A 16768-nucleotide genomic window follows, 5' to 3' on the forward strand; every position below is an offset into this window, starting at 1 on the left:
TTGATGCCCGGCTCTCCCGGCAGCAGATCCAGCCCCTCCCCTGGGATTCGTGGCTCGGATAATTCATCGTTCCCACCTCACTTGTCACCGCCGTGCTCCGGAGCAATCAGGGGTGAGAATTCCGGGAGGTTCCCAGCTCGCCGCTGTGATTCGCCTGCGGATTTGTCACTTCACTAAAGACCCAAATTACGCCCGTTTAGGAGCCGGCTCCGCTGCTCGAACCTGCGCGAGCTCCTGCCGGGATTAGGGATTCGCGGCGGTAATTATGGAAATGGGGATGTGCAGACGGAGAACTGGCAGCAGGAGCGGTGCTGAAATGTCTATTTATAGTTCAGGGGGAAGAAAATAAACCTCGCCTTCTCCAGGCGAACAGATGGGCTGGGCGGCAGCCGGGTCCAGGGGAGAGGGACGGGGGCCGGGGAAGCGATGGGAGCCGGGCACGGCCCGGGAGCCGCTGCCAGGGCTGGCTGCAGGCGGGGAGGGCGGGTTCGGGCTTGGGCAGCTCGGGGGCACGCCGTGCCCTCGGTGCCACCGCCTCCAGCCCCGCGGCACGGGCCGGCTGTCTCACCCCAAGCTCAGCTCGCCGACCTTGCTGTGCCCCGAACGCAGCCGGGGTAGGGAGATTCTGGGAGGTGGCCCCGAGCTCCGGGGCACCCTGAGCCCGGGGGAAGCTCAGCCACCCCCTGCTCAGGGGAGCTGGCAGCCTGAAGGGGCTCCAGCAGCCCTCGGGCTGCCCTGGAGCTCCCAGGGAGGATATCCTGGAGGTCTGGATCTGCATCCCCGAGGTCTGGGACACCCTGGATCTGCATCCCCGAGGTCTGGGACACCCTGGATCTGCATCCCCGAGGTCTGGGACACCCTGGATCTGCATCCCCGAGGTCTGGGACACCCTGGATCTGCATCCTGGAGGTCTGGGACACCCTGGATCCACATCCCTGAGGCCTGGGACACCCTGGATCCACATTCCTGGAGGTCTGGGACACCCTGGATCCGCATCCCCGAGGTCTGGGACACCCTGGATCCGCATCCCCGAGGTCTGGGACACCCTGGATCCGCATCCCCGAGGTCTGGGACACCCTGGATCTGCATCCCCGAGGTCTGGGACACCCTGAATCTGCATCCCCGAGGTCTGGGACACCCTGGATCTGCATCCCCGAGGTCTGGGACACCCTGGATCCGCATCCCCGAGGTCTGGGACACCCTGGATCCGCATCCCCGAGGTCTGGGACACCCTGGATCTGCATCCCCGAGGTCTGGGACACCCTGGATCCACATCCCCGAGGTCTGGGACACCCTGGATCCGCATCCCTGAGATCTGGGGCACTCTGGATCCGCATCCTCAAGGTCTGGGACACCCTGGATCCGCATCCCTGAGGTCTGGGACACCCTGGATCCAATCTCCTCCTGCTCGGGGGGAGCTGGCAGCCCAAGGGAAGGGTCCCCATCCCTCGGGCTGTCCCACGGCCTGAGCCGCAGGCTGAGCACTCCCGGTGCTGGGCGAAGCCTCCATCCCGGGGGTCAGCAGAGCCCCCCCAAATCCATCCCTGGCACGGCCCCCCCCGTTCTCAGCTCCCAGCAGGATCAGGGCCGAGCCGTGCTGAATTCCAGGGCCCGTCGGGCGGCTCCGGGAGGGTTCGGAGCAGACAGATTCATCCGAACACCGCCGGCCCCGCAGCCCCACGCGGCGGCTCCGGCACCCGGCGAGGAGCGAATAAATCAGCGCTCCCTTCCCCCTTCCTCCTGAGCTTTCTCCAAGCCGTCCTCCAGGCGGGATCACAGCGGTTTTTCATTTATTTATTTATTTATTTATTTATTTATTTATTTGCCGCCGAGCGAAAACAAAAGCCCCGGAGCGCCAGGGGACCGCGAGTGACGGTGGCGGCCACCCCGGCTGGCTCTGCCGGCAACCACCGGCAGCATCCGGCACGGCCCCATGGAATTTGGGAATGGCCGGGCTGGAAAGGAGCTTAAAGCCCGTCCAGTTCCACCCCTGCCGTGGCAGGGACACCTTCCCCCGTCCCAGGTTCCTTCAAGCCCCGTCCAACCCGCCCTTGGAACCCAGGGGCAGGCAGTTCTGTGGGAAACCTGTGCCAGTGCATCCCCAGCTCCGCAGGGAGGAATTCCTTCCCTGTTCCTCACCCTATTGATCCCTCCTTCCAGCACGGCCCCTGTCAGGAGGGAAAATTGCTGAGCTCCCGGCGCAGCTCCGCTGCCAACGAGGATTTGTGGCGTTCAATAAATATTATTAGAAAAGCGCAAGATAATAATTATGTCAATTAGAGGATGGGTAATTGGGCCTGCAGAAGAAAAGTGCTTTTCTCCCTAATTGCTGAGGCCATGTGCCTGTGATTGCATGTGTGGCTTCCAAAAATAAAAGGGCGGCCAGCGAGTGGGAAAAGCACTTTTGTTTTCCCAATGAGCTCCGTGGCAGTTCAGATGGATGGGGGGAGGGAAGAGCATCCAACAGTGCATCCATGCTCCAGGAGGGAGGGGAGAAGGGACCCAGAACTGGGGGGGGAAGGGTCCCAAAACTGGGGGAGAAGGGACCCAAAATTGGGGGGAGAAGGGATCCAGAACTGGGGGAGAAGGGACCCAGAACTGGGGGAGAAGGGATCCAAAACTGGGGGGAGAAGGGACCCAGAACTGGGGGAGAAGGGACCCAGAACTGGGGGAGAAGGGACCCAGAACTGGGGGGAGAAGGGATCCAGAACTGGAGGGAGAAGGGATCCAGAACTGGGGGAGAAGGGATCCAAAACTGGGGGGAGAAGGGACCCAGAACTGGGGGAGAAGGGACCCAGAACTGGGGAGAAGGGACCCAAAACTGTGGGAGAAGGGACCCAGAAGTGGGGGGAGAAGGGATCCAGAACTGGGGGAGAAGGGACCCAAAATTGGGGGGAGAAGGGACCCAGAACTGGGGGGAAAGGGGCTCCCAGCACAATTCTGGGAATCCCGGGACACAGGGAGCTCCGTGCCCTCTGCAGATCCCTGGGACCAGACCCTCACTCAGCAAACATTCCCATGGGGAAGGGGAGCCAGAATTCCCTCTGAATTAAACCCTCCTGAGGCTCCAACTGGAGCTCCAGCAGAGACTTCCCCCACCCAGGCATCAAAGCCGTTTTCCTCCCACTGCCAACCCCTTTCCCAACAGCCAAATCAGCTCCCAAATATGCATTTGGCCTTAGCATATTCCCATATTCTGGAAATCCATCGTGAGCACCAGGCCAGCTCCAAGCCCTGAAGGTCTGGAGGGCAGGAGGGGGAAGGGCTGTAAGCAAAGCAGGCGCATTCATTTCAAACCAGAGCTAAAAAAAAAAAAATATATATATATATATAAATATAAATTTTAATTTTCTTTTGGCTGCCCGGGGGCCGCTGGAACATATGCACAGACAAGTTATGCAGAATTCCTGCATGGAAATGGGCTGGCTGGCTCCTCTGGGTTTATCATCTCATCCAGAAAAATCTGCCGGGCTCTCCCCTTCCTGGAGGGCGGTCCTGCAGTGTCACCGCTCCCAGGAGGTGACAGTGGGAGGGGGCAGAGCCCTGGTGGCTCCTCCTGGTGCTCCCGACCGGGAGCTCCCGACACTCCTCCACCGGCACATCCCTGGAAATCCTCCAGGCCAGGTTGGACAGCGCTTGGAGCAACCTGGGCTAGAGGAAAATGCCCTGAAAATGTCCCTGCAACCCAGAGCAGCCCAGGGCTCTGTGATTCCCAGTGCTCCTCTTGGGTGGCAGCTCCCACCCAGGAATTCCAGAGAGGTTCCAGGCTGTATCCAGGGTCCCACAGCCAGGCCGATGTCTGGGAATGGTCCCACACCGAGGCTGATGCTGGGCCTGGCACAGATGGAAACCCCACACCCAGAAATCCCGGGGTTTTCTGATAAATATCCACAAAAATCCAGCCCTGGAGAGATCCAGCCACAAGCACGGCAGGAAACCAGGGATAAAGCAAAGCCCCAGCTGGTGCTTCAGCTTCCAAACCCGTGGGTTTGAGGCTCTTCCAGAAGCCAAAGGTCTCTTTCAGCGTCCTGGATCCAGCACACCAGGATGTGTTATATCCCAACCGCTGCTTTTCCTTGCATAATCTCCATTATTTATGGTCATGAGCTCCTAATTGTCCCGGTTATCTGATAAGTGAGGGGGGAAAGGGTGGGGCAGGGAACTCCTGGCAGGGCACAGCTGTGCCCGGCATCAGCTGCTGCTTTTGGAAACTCTTCCCAGTGGGAGATGAGACCCGGGAGGCTCCAGGGAACCGGGAACACCCTTGGATTCGCCGTAAGGAGAATTTCTGAGACAGAGATTGCAAAGATGAACCAGATCCACAGCTCAGGTTCTTCCATTATCCCCTCTCTGGGCTGTTTCCATTGGAATTTCCATTCTGGACTGTTCCATGTGGAATTGAACAAGCATGGAAAGAACACAGCTTTTTAAATCCTCTCCTGAGCTTCCTTTCCATCCCGACATTGCTGCTCCCGGCGGCTCCAGCAGCGCTCCCTGGTACCAATCCAGGCCTGTTCAAGCCACAAGAAGGTGGATTTAGGTGGGATTTTGGGAAGCAATTCCTCCCTGTGAGGGAGGTGAGGCCCTGAGGTTACCCAGAGCAGCTGCGGCTGCCCCTGGATCCCTGGCAGTGCCCAAGGCCAGGCTGGATGGGTTTTGGAGCAGCCTGGGGCAGTGGGAGGTGTCCCTGCCACGGGAGGAACCATTCCAGGATTCCCTGGTTCTATTTTGAGGCCAAACCTCCCATTTCCTGCTCGGCGTGGGCTGGGGGGATGTGGGCAGGAAAAGCCCTGGGAGCATCTCCCGCCGGTGCCAGGAGCGCGGCGCGGTGACAGCGGCTCGGGGGACACCAGGCTGGGGCTGAGCCTTGGGAAAAGGACTGGGATGACCCCCGGGGGGCGAGGCAGGGACCCCTCAGATCCCCTCGGTGACCACAGCCACCTCTCCGGCCAGGGTCACCGCTGCCCCCCGCCCCCGGCACACAATGCCCTCATTGTGTGGAGATCTGATTCACCTCAGCCGGGGGTAAAATTAGCAAAGCAGCCCCGAGTCCCGGGAGCCTCGTTAAATCAACACAACACGCAGCAGGCAGGCCCGGCACAATGCAGGGCTCAGATAAAACGAGAGCCAGTCCCCCTGGGGGGGCGTTGATATCAGCCCCGCAGCTCGGAATTGGCAGGCGCTTGTGCATAATTTATCAATTACAAACAATTTAATTCGCCCGGAATAATGAGCGGCGGGGCAGCTCTCGGTGGGTCCAGTGACACAGGGGGTGAAGGCCGGGGTGGACTCAGAGGAGAACCCACCCCAGGTCCGGTTATTCCAGAGGCTGGGAAGGGCACAAGGGGCTCTCCTGGGATGGTCCCAGCCCTGCAGGGTCCCCAGCAGAATGTTTGCATGTTCCTGCTGTGGGTGAAGACACAGACGGGCTGGGAATGCCGAAAAGAGATCCAAGGCTTTTCCAGCAGCCCCCTGGAGCCGAGAATTCCCAGCGCTCCCAGCCCTATCTCCCCGTCCCAGCAAGGGAAACTCGCGGGGGTGAAGGGGAGGTTATTTCAAAGAACAAAAGTGATAAAAATCAAAAGCCTTTCTGCCGCTGAGAGGAGCCTTCGGAAGGTTGGGAAGCGTTTCCTTCCTGCAGCCCCCTTTTGTTCCTGTGCCCATCGCCCCCGGGCCGGGGCTCGCTCCTTCCCAGCGGGAACAATGGGAACGGCTCCGGGAGAGGGCAGGAGGAGCCGCCCGCCAGGATGACACCCCTGGGAAAGGCTTTCCTCCCCCTCCAATCCCCCACACCGAGCACCGGGATCTGCTCCCTGGCTTTCCTGCTGCCTCCCGCAGATATTAAAGCCAAGAAGTTAAGTGGTGCGTAATTATGGCATTGTAGTCGCTAATTATAATCCCACAATGAGATCAGGGCCGTGCAGGGACGGCCGCAAGGAGCTGAGGGTTTGGAGCAGGCTCAGCCCTGAACCCTCGGAATTCCTCGGGGAAGCCAGGAGAACTCGCAGGGAGGGTTCAGGGAAAGGGAGAGGAGGAGAAACCCCCAACCCCACCGAGCTCCTCCCAGCCAGAGCGCCCAGGGACTGCTCCACGGAGCCTCTGCGGGGATCAGTGTTATGGAGATGGTGCAGAACCCATGGAGCACCCAGGTACAGCCAGGGAGCGTCCAGGTACTGCCAGAGAGTGTCCAGGTACAGCCATGGAGTGTCCAGGTACAGCCATGGAGCACCCAGGTACAGCCAGGGAGCGTCCAGGTACAGCCATGGAGCACCCAGGTACTGCCAGAGAGTGTCCAGGTACAGCCATGGAGCACCCAGGTATGGCCCATGGAGCACCCAGGTACAGCCAGGGAGTGTCCAGGTACAGCCATGGAGCACCCAGGTATGGCCCATGGAGCACCCAGGTACAGCCAGGGAGCACCCAGGTACAGCCAGGGAGTGTCCAGGTACAGCCAGGGAGTGTCCAGGTACAGCCATGGAGCACCCAGGTACAGCCAGGGAGCACCCAGGTACAGCCAGGGAGTGTCCAGGTACAGCCATGGAGCACCCAGGTACAGCCAGGGAGCACCCAGGTACTGCCATGGAGCACCCAGGTACTGCCATGGAGCACCCAGGTACTGCCATGGAGCACCCAGGTACAGCCAGGGAGCACCCAGGTACAGCCAGGGAGCACCCAGGTACAGCCAGGGAGTGTCCAGGTACAGCCAGGGAGCACCCAGGTACAGCCAGGGAGCACCCAGGCACGGTCCATAGAGCGTTTTCCAGAGGCTGGGATTCCGTGGTTTTCCATGGGTTGGGATTCAGTATTTTCCAGAGGCTGGGATTCAGTGGTTTTTCCAGAGGTTGGGATTCAGTATTTTCCAGAGGTTGGGATTCAGTGGTTTTCCAGAGGTTGGGATTCAGTATTTTCCAGAGGTTGGGATTCAGTATTTTCCAGAGGCTGGGATTCCGTGGTTTTCCAGAGGTTGGGCTTCAGTATTTTCCAGAGGTTGGGATTCGGTGGTTTTACAGAGATTGGGATTCAGTATTTTCCAGAGGTTGAGATTTGGTGGTTTTTCCAGAGATTGGGATTCAGTATTTTCCAGAAGTTTGGAATTCAGTATTGTCCAAAGGCTGGGATTCAGTGGTTTTTCCAGAGGCTGGGATTCAGTATTTTCCAGAGGGTGGGATTCAGTATTTCCCAGAGGTTTGGAATTCAGTATTGTCCAAAGGCTGGGATTCAGTGGTTTTTCCAGGGGCTGGGATTCAGTATTTTCCAGAGGGTGGGATTCCATGGTTTTCCATGGGCTGGGATTCCCCATAGGGATCGGCCGCAGCCCTCGTGAGGCACCGGGCCCGCCCTGCCCGGGAACGGCCGGGGATGGCTCCGGGGCTGTCCCTGTCCCCAGACCCGCCGGGATAACCCGGGATAAGCGCAGGAGGCCGAGTTCAGGGAATCCCAGCGTGGCTGGGGTTGGACGGGACCTTAGAGACCATCCCATGGCAGGGACACCTCCCCCTGTCCCAGGCTGCTCCCAGCCCTGTCCAGCCTGGCCTGGGGCACTGCCAGGGATCCAGGTGCTCTGGGCACCTGTGCCAGGGCCTCCCACCCTCCCAGCCAGGAATTCCTTCCCAACATTCCCTGTGTCACTCTGAGGCCATTCCCTGGCTCCTGTCCCCCCATCCCTTGTCCCCAGTCCCTCTCCAGCCCTCCTGGAGCCCCTCTAGGCCCTGGAAGGGGCTCTGAGCTCCCCGAGCACCGCACAGGGTGAGCTGGCACGCATGGAAAAAAAAATCCTAATGAATCCAAGGAGCGTTAATGAGCAGCTGGAAACCATCAACCCAAACCTGTTTTGGCTGCGGGTGCGGCCCCGACGTGCCAGACGAGCCGGGAGCTCCGCGGGAGGAGGAGGAGGAGGCGGTGGCGATGATGATGATGATGATGGTGGTGGTGGCGAAGGCTGAGGCCGCCGCCGCCGCCCTCGGGGCTCTGCGGAGATGAAACGGGGTTTGTAAATCCGCGTCTGCATGCAGGGCCGGGGAAGGAAGGGCTGCTCGGGAGCGGGAGGGAGCACCCAGCCCTGACTCACCCCCGCTCTCCCAAAGGGCGCCCGAAACCCGCCCGCCGCCCCTCCCTGACGCTCCAAAACCAGCCGGGAAGCAAAAGGGAAAGTTAAATCTGATTTCAGCGCTTTCTGCCTCTTTTTTTTTTTTTTTTTTTTTCTATATTATTATTTTTTTTTTCTTTCCCTCCCGTTTAATTCCTTGTTATTACTTTTATTAGCCTCGCTTCTTTGGCTGCGGGGCCTCGCTCAGAGAATGGAGTGTGGCGTGGGTGTTACTGGCTGCTGGCGCTCTCCCCAGCTTCAGAAAGAAATGCCAATTACTAATTTCATGGAGATAAGCCATCCTGAAGGAGGGGAGGTAGAAAAAAATAAGGAAGGAAAAATAAAGGGGGAAAAAATTCCTCCCGGCGTTGAAACGCGAAAGGCGCCTGCTTTTTTTTTTATTTTTTTTTTTTTTTAATTTTTTTTTAATTTATTTCTTTCTTTCTCTCCGGCTCGTGGGGGCACCAGAATTGCTCAGTTCTGTTTGTGGAGGGATGGGAGCACCTGAGGGGCGCTGCTGGGGGATGGGATTGGGATACCCACGCCTCCATTTCCACACACACGCGTGGTCCCGCATCCTGCTGGCTGTGATGCCAGCCCTGCGAGCCCCGAGGCTCCCAAACCTCGGATCCCACCAGGATCCTGCTCTGGGCAGCACGAGGTGACGCCTTTCCCAGCTCCTCCCTCCCGCCCGGCTCCCACAGCCCGCAACCACCGAGGGCAGGGGCTGGGGAGGGAAAATGACGGTGCCCGGAATGAATCTGGGTGTAGTTTGCATTTTTATTGCTCCAGCCTCAGATTCCAGCCTACAGAAAGGTTTCAAAGAGGATTAGATGCCATAAAACCTTTAATAATCCTCCCACATCTCAGGTTTAATTATTGTTTTTATGCATGCGGAGCCAACACGCCTGGAGCGAGCAATCAAGGCTCGTTCGCCACTCCTCCTCCTCCTCCTCCTCCTCCTGCTTCCCGGCTCTCCCAGAGCCTCCCCGGGATCAGCCGGCACCCGGAGGTCTCCTCCTTCCCAAAAACACTCCTCCCCCACGGTGCAGCGCTATAAAGAGCTCATCCCGGCGGAGTGGATGCGCTCCAAGTGCTCCACGGTGGGATCTGGGAAATGGGGTCGGTGCTGCCGCGGCCCCGGCGTGCTGGGGACACCCACGGATGTCCCCACGGGAGCTGCTGGAATCGCCTCCGGCTGGGAATTGCAGGGAATCCTCGGCTCCAGGTCTGAACCGCCTGACTGGGAGGAAGATTTTGGCACGAATTTGGCGCCGTTGGAATCGTGGCTGTTTCTTTTTGGGGGGGGGGAGAAATAAAAGAAAAATCAGACCTTAGAATTGTTCTGTTCTTCTCACCAGCTTCTCCCCGAGCCCAGCAGGCACGGAGAGCCTTCAGCCAGGGAAAAGAAAATCACAGGAAGTGGAAAACCTCTCCAAGCTGGGCTTTTGGGGAATATTGAAAAGGCTGCGTTATTCCTAATAAATTATTTCAAGGCACCTGCTCTGCATCCTGAGCACCCTCACGGGGGTGGCACTGGTGTCACATCCACAGGGGTGGCACTGGTGTCACAGCCACAGGGGTGGCACCGGTGTCACCTGCTCTGCATCCTGAGCACCCTCACGGGGGTGGCACTGGTGTCACATCCACAGGGGTGGCACTGGTGTCACATCCACAGGGGTGGCACTGGTGTCACAGCCACGGGGGTGGCACTGGTGTCACATCCATGGGGGTGGCACTGGTGTCACAGACACGGGGGTGGCACTGGTGTCACATCCACAGGGGTGGCACTGGTGTCACAGCCACGGGGGTGGCACTGGTGTCACAGACACGGGGGTGGCACTGGTATCACATCCACAGGGGTGGCACTGGTGTCACAGCCACGGGGGTGGCACTGGTGTCACAGACACGGGGGTGGCACTGGTATCACATCCACAGGGGTGGCACTGGTGTCACAGCCACGGGGGTGGCACTGGTGTCACATCCACAGGGGTGGCACTGGTGTCATATCCATGGGGGTGGCACTGGTGTCACATCCACAGGGGTGGCACTGGTGTCACCTGCTCTGCATCCTGAGCACCCTCACGGGGGTGGCACTGGTGTCACATCCACAGGGGTGGCACTGGTGTCACATCCATGGGGGTGGCACTGGTGTCACATCCACAGGGGTGGCACTGGTGTCACAGACACGGGGGTGGCACTGGTGTCACATCCACGGGGGTGGCACTGGCGTCACATCCATGGGTGTGGCACTGGTGTCACCTGCTCTGCATCCTGAGCACCCTCACGGGGGTGGCACTGGTGTCACATCCACAGGGACACGACAACGGAAACGCTCAGGGCCACGGGGCCACGCTCGTGTGGGGACAGACACAGGGCGGGGATAAACAATTCCGCTGGAATTCCCTGGAGAGGATAAATAACTCAATTAGGCTCCCAGTGAACTGGTTTATTATTATTCATTATTATTATTAATTCCCATTATCGTCATTTTCATTGTTGTTGTTATCGTTAGCGCTGCTTCCCCCGTTGCCTGCAGCGTGGCTCCGTGGGGGAAGGAGCTTTCCCAGGTGTTTCTGGGGTGGGGGAACCAACCAGTTCTTCCACTCCTGTGCCTCTTGGGATTCTCCAGCAAATCCCGGTTTCTTTAGGGATGTTCCCCGCCGGATCGGCGGTGGGCTGGGATGGCCTCAGTGTGGTCACAATTTAATAATAATAATAATAATAATAATAATAATAATAATAATAATAATAATAATAATAATAATAATAATAATAATAATAATAATAATAATAATTTATTAGGAATAATGCAGCTTTTCCCCCTAGTCAGCCCCCGGGTGGAGCAGAAGATGTCCCACCCTAGCAGGGCTGGGAGCACCCTGGTCCAGTGCAAGCTGTCCCTGCCCAGGGACTGGATCCCATCCAACCCAAACCGTCCCAGTTCCACATCCCAGCCCCGGGAGGCCTCTCGGGGTGCAGCAGAGCTCTGCGTGAGCTGCTCTGACCTTTCATCCTCTGCAACACCCGAAGTTTCAGCGATTCTGACTCATTGGAGAGGAAGGCTTTTCTCAGAGCAGCTCAGAGCCACCTCCCTGCGGGGCCTGGGGTCCTGCGGAGGGTCTGTGGCCGGAGGCAGCCCCTGGCCGGGCAGGGACAGAAGGAACAATCGGTCATTTCTTCGGGCCCATTAAAATCCCGGCCGGACAAAGGCGGCCTGTGCTGCGCAGATGTTTTATTCATGGCCGGCCTGGGAGCACAAACAAGCCCGGCTTATTCTGCTGCCCTTTGTGCTCTGCGAGCCGGGAATGGCAGAGCCGGGCTGGGGGAGTCCTTGTGGCACCACTGCGGGGCTGCTCCCCCTCCCCGAGCTCAGCACAGGCCGGCTCAGCCCCGGGATTTGGGATCCTTGCCCAGTTCCTCTGCTTGCTCATCCAGCAGGTCCCTCCATCAGGCTCCCGAGGACACGGGGACAGCTGGAAAAGGCCGCTGCAAGCAAGGCAGCAACGGCAGAGCCGGCCTTAGTGCCCCGCTGGGTTCTGAGTGATGATTAAACCCACCCTGATGTTCCTCTGACGCTCCGTGTCAGGGTGGGCAGGGCGGGATCCGCCTCCCATTGCAAAGCCAGCAATGGGAGAGAGGTCACAAATCTGCATTTCCATCCTTGAGATCTCCATTTCCACCCCTGAACTCCGGCTGCCAGGCTCAGGACGGCCCCGCTGTCCACGGCAAGGCCGGACCAACCAAGGACTGGCAACAAGCAAAGCTCCTGTCCAGGCACGACTTTGTTTTCCTGCCCGAGCCCAGGCTCTGCAGAATTCCCCAACACGTCCTGGGATACGAGACGAGCAGGCACCGGGTGAGGGTAAAACAACTTAAAAATCGCTGGGATGTGTGTGGCAGGGACTGTGCCCCCCCGCTGCAGAGCGGGGCTCGGTGCCACCCTCCCAGCCCGGCCCGGTGTCCCCACTCCCCGCCAGCCCCCGCTGCTCGCCCACAGCTCCGCAGGCACCGGCGGGCGGCCCGGGGCCGTTGGGCCGGTGGAATCCCTTCCCAAAGCGGGACAGCCCCGCAGGACGCGCGGGAGGAAGGCGGGAGGCGTGCAGCGAGCTCGGCTGCCAGAAATACCAGAGCAATTAGCAAAGTGGGCTGCAGCTCCGGAGCGAAACCATCGATCGGGGCTGGCCCGTTCCCTCCCGCACGCCTCGGTCGGCAGCGCTGCCGCGGAGCTGAGCCGGGCTCGGGGCCCAGCGAGCCCCGGGGCTACTGCCGGGGCCGGGAAGCCTCGCTCGTTGCCCAACGCCGATTTGCAAGTCAAGTGCGTTTCTTTCTTCGCTTTGTAATCGCTGAGCACTGGGAGCAGCGGGAATGTCTCGTCTGGAGCCGAGGTGTGCCCAGCAGCTTTATCTGCTGCCATCTCCTCCCGCCGGACAGGGCAGGGGGGGGATTTGTCCGGGCTTGAGCAGCCCGGGGTGGTGCGGCTTCCTCAGCGCCGAGGTGGCACGGGCAGACTCGGGCCTGCTCTGTCCCCTCCCTCCCACGGCCCTCCGGGGGGCTCGGGAGGGGACACCGGGCGGGCGCTGTGATCCGAAGGCATTTCGGTGTCCCCAGGACAGAAAGCTCCAGCAGGACTCCAGCTCGCCCTGCTCCACGGGGCCCAGGGGGAACAGCCTGGCCAGGGACCACAGAGTCTGGGAATCATGGAAACATGGAATCACAGAGCCTGGGAATCACGGAACCATGGAATCATGGAACCATGGAATCACAGAGCCTGGGAATCACGGAACCATGGAATCACGGAAACGTGGAATCACAGAGTCTGGGAATCATGGATTCATGGAATCACAGAGTCTGGGAATCATGGAATCATGGTATCATAGAGTCTGGGAATCATGGAATCATGGAATCATGGAACCATGGAATCACAGAGTCTGGGAATCATGGATTCATGGAATCATGGAACCATGGAATCACAGAGTCTTGGAATCAAGGAACCGTGGAATCACGGAAACGTGGAATCACAGAGTCATGGAATCAAGGAAACATGGAATCACGGAAACGTGGAATCACAGAGTCTGGGAATCACAGAAATGTGGAATCACAGAGTCTGGGAATCACGGAACCATGGAATCACGGAAACGTGGAATCACAGAGTCTGGGAATCAAGGAAACATGGAATCACAGAGCCTGGGAATCACGGAAACGTGGAATCACAGAGCCTGGGAATCATGGATTCATGGAATCATGGAACCATGGAATCACAGAGTCTGGGAATCACGGAAGCATGGAATCACAGAGTCTTGGAACCAAGGAAACATGGAATAATGGAACCATGGAATCATGGAACCATGGAATCACAGAATCATGGAATCATGGAACCATGGAATCATGGAACCGTGGAATCACAGAGTCTTGGAATCAAGGAACCATGGAATCACAGAGTCTGGGAATCATGGAATCATGGAATCACGGAATCATGGAACCATGGAATCACAGAATCACGAAACCATGGAATCACAGAGTCTTGGAATCACGTAAACATGGAATCACAAAATCATGGAACCATGGAATCACAGAATCACAGAATCATGGAATCACAGAAACATGGAACCATGGAATCACAGAACCATGGGATCACAGAATCAGAGAATCATGGAACCATGGAATCACAGAATCACAGAAACATGGAATCACGGAATCACAGAATTGTGGGATCACACAATCACAGAACCACAGAATCATACAACCATGGAATCACACAATCTTGGAATCACACAATCATGGAATCACACAATCATGGGATCACAGAGTGGTTTGGGCTGGAAGGGCTCTGGAAAACCATCTCCTTCCACCCCTGACTTCCAAAAGATCAGATTGGTCCAACCTGGACACGTCCAGGGATGGGGCAGGGAGAGCTGGCTCAGGGAAGTTCAACACTCCCGATATTTATTTGAGGGGCATTCCCATGGAGAATATCAAACACCTGGTGACTCCAAACCAGAGACGAGGAGCTGCCTTCCCCAGGCACCGCCAGGGTGACAGGGAAGGGACAAAGGAGCTGCCCCCGGGGAGCTCCCTGCTTTTTATTTGGAACAAAAACAACTGGCGACGAAGGAAGCTTAGAAGGAAGATGGAGCAAGTGCCAGGTGAGGGCGGCTCCATGCTGCCAGGAGCACCGGGAGTTCAGCTGGGCGATGCCAGCCCTGGTGGCACCCAGGGCTGCTCCCTCCAGCAGCGGGGCTTGCGTGCCAACCCCCGGCTTTGGCCGCGGAGCTGCGGCACACCCCGGCTCCTCTCCAGGCCATCAGCCCTGCGCCGCTGGAAGTGCAGCTCTTTGGAAATTGCCCTTCTTGGGGCTTTTGATGTAGCCCGGGAGGAGGTGCGTTGCTTCACTGCTGTTTGTGCAACCTCGCTGCTGCAAATCCTTCATTATTCACGATGCTATCTCGCCACTTGATATGCAGAATAGCTCAGAGGTACCGTTGACTACATTTTTCCAGCTCTTTGATGTGCCAGAGATAACTCGTTTCTGTTTCGCAGCCATTAAGTTCGGTGGAAATCATTACACCACGTTAAACGCGGCGCTTGTTCTTTAATCAGCGCCCTTCTGGTTCCAGGCTGGGTGTTGCAACCTGTCAGACGCGGAAGAAGATCCTCTGATCCCAGGTGAGCAGTGCTGGAGGAAGTGAGAGCAGCCCAGCGGAGTTTCTGCAAGGTCAGAGATCCAGGGCTGAACCCTCGGGTGATGCCAGCACCCCTGGGGAGGCAGCAGGGCTGGGGGTGCTGCCCCTGGCACGGACCCACTCGCCACACATCAGACACGTGGTGGCTGCTACAGCCACCCCGATCAGACCCCACAACCCATAAATCATCAAATTCGGCTTGGAGAGGCCCTTCAGCCACCCAGATCAGACCCCACAACCCATAAATCATCAAATTCGGCTTGGAGAGGCCCTTCAGCCACCCAGATCAGACCCCACAACCCATAAATCGTCAAATCCTGGCCTGATTCAGCTTGGAAAGGACATTCAAGTTCACCTGGTTGCCGTGAGCAGGGGCACTTTAGGCAGAGCGGCTTTCCCGGAGGGTTGTGCCCACCCTGAGGGCATTGGAGCGTGGCCAGGGTGTCCCACCAGGAGGAGAGGAGGGGAGCAGAGCAGGGAGAGGCTCCCACAAAGCAGCAGCCCAGCAGCTCCAGGAAGGCAGCCCGGCAGAGCCCTGCTCTGAAATTCAGGAGGAATTTTCTTCCTGGAAAGGGTGGTCAGGCACTGGAACAGACTGTCCAGGGAGTCTGGAGTCACATTCCTGGAGGCGTCCGAGGAGCACCTGGATGTGGCACTCAGGGTGGTGGTGACAAGGTGGGGGTGGGGCACAGCTCGGACTCGATGTTCCGGGAGGACTTTCCCCACCCTGGGCTCTCCCGGGGTTCTGTGCTCCCCACAGAGCCCCCGGAGCCGCGGGGTTCCCAAACACGGCTCGGGCTTGCTCGGCAAAAACCTCAAACCACCAGAGCACGGGGGACACCAGTGAGGATGGGGGTTCGGAACCGGGAGGCGCCGGGTGCCAGGGCAGGGCTGGCACCGGGCTGCCACAGCCCCTGCTCGGCCCCCGCGCCCCTCTGGCCCCCGCGAGGCTCCTGCGAGCCACGAGCCGCGAGCCGCTCTCGTTTCCTGCTTTCCTCGGGTGCCCCGCTGGCCTCCTGTGCGTGTGACACGGAAGGCTCGGTGAGGACCCATCGCCCCCATCTCCAGAGCCCTCCTGGCGTTCTCCTGCCCCTCTGTCCTCCCCTCGGGCCGGCCGCGAGCGGCAGCGGCTCCGGGAGCTGTTCCCTGCCCTGGCCGGCCCCCAGCGCCTCCGGAGCCCTGCTCGGCTTGCAGATGTTTATCAGGGCTTGCAGATGTTTATCGCGGCCGATACAGCTGCGCTGGCTCTTTGCGCACAACAGGAAGGCGAGGTTCTGCAGCGCCCAGCTGATCCCAGGCCGCGGCGGGGCAGGACCTCCAAGGGCTTCGGCGTGGCTCGTTCCCGGAGCTCCCGAGCCCCTGCAGGACCTGCTGGCTGCAGAGGGGGCCACCGAGGCCCTGCCCGGGGCCAGGGTGCCCGGTTCGCCCCGCTGGGGTTGTCCCAGGGCAGCGCCCACGGCGCGGCTTGGGGTAAACACGGGAGCAGCGCGGTAATTACGGCCCTAATTCAGCCAAGCATGCCCACTTAGAAGGCACCTAAGCGTGTGCTTAAAGATAATTACACGCTTAAAGATCTTTCCTGAATAAGCCTGGATTTAAGGCTGTGTTTGGTGTCTCCTGTACTTAACTGTGATTCAGCTAAACACCCCCCCCTCCAGCCCAGACCCATCGGGAGGCGATTCCAGCGCTGCGAGCCGAACCTCCCCGCGCCTCTCTCTGCAGGAAAACACATCTCCTCCTCGTTCCCACGGCTTTGTTTTCCTGCTAGCGCTTCCCTGCCTGCGAGCCAGCGACTTCCAGGCCCTTGGGAACCGCAGGGAGGTGAAATGGCTCCTCTGCCAGGCTAGGGGGGGAGAAGCGAGACACAAACGCCGGGCTGCAAAGTGCCCCGCTGCAGGAGGCAGGGCTGCCCCGCTCACAGTCACTTTTTCCACTGCGTTTGCGCCTCTCGGCTCTTTTTCTCGCTTTGCTCTCAGCAGTTTCTGCTCAGCCCTCGAGT

At 58.9% G+C, this 16768-nt stretch overlaps 1 protein-coding gene across 1 annotated transcript; it reads left to right on the forward strand.

Moving 5' to 3' along the window:
- Window positions 1-373: 373 nt before the first annotated feature.
- Window positions 374-2248, forward strand: LOC128794784 (collagen alpha-2(I) chain-like). Its single transcript, XM_053954988.1, has 2 exons — window positions 374-1282; window positions 1345-2248. Exons 1-2 carry the CDS (start codon window positions 374-376, stop codon window positions 1372-1374), a joined length of 939 nt encoding a protein of 312 aa, XP_053810963.1. The 3' UTR covers window positions 1375-2248.
- Window positions 2249-16768: the final 14520 nt, after the last annotated feature.

Source organism: Vidua chalybeata, chromosome 13 (genome assembly GCF_026979565.1).
Source record: "Vidua chalybeata isolate OUT-0048 chromosome 13, bVidCha1 merged haplotype, whole genome shotgun sequence".
In the NCBI taxonomy this organism is placed as follows: Eukaryota; Metazoa; Chordata; class Aves; order Passeriformes; family Viduidae; genus Vidua; species Vidua chalybeata.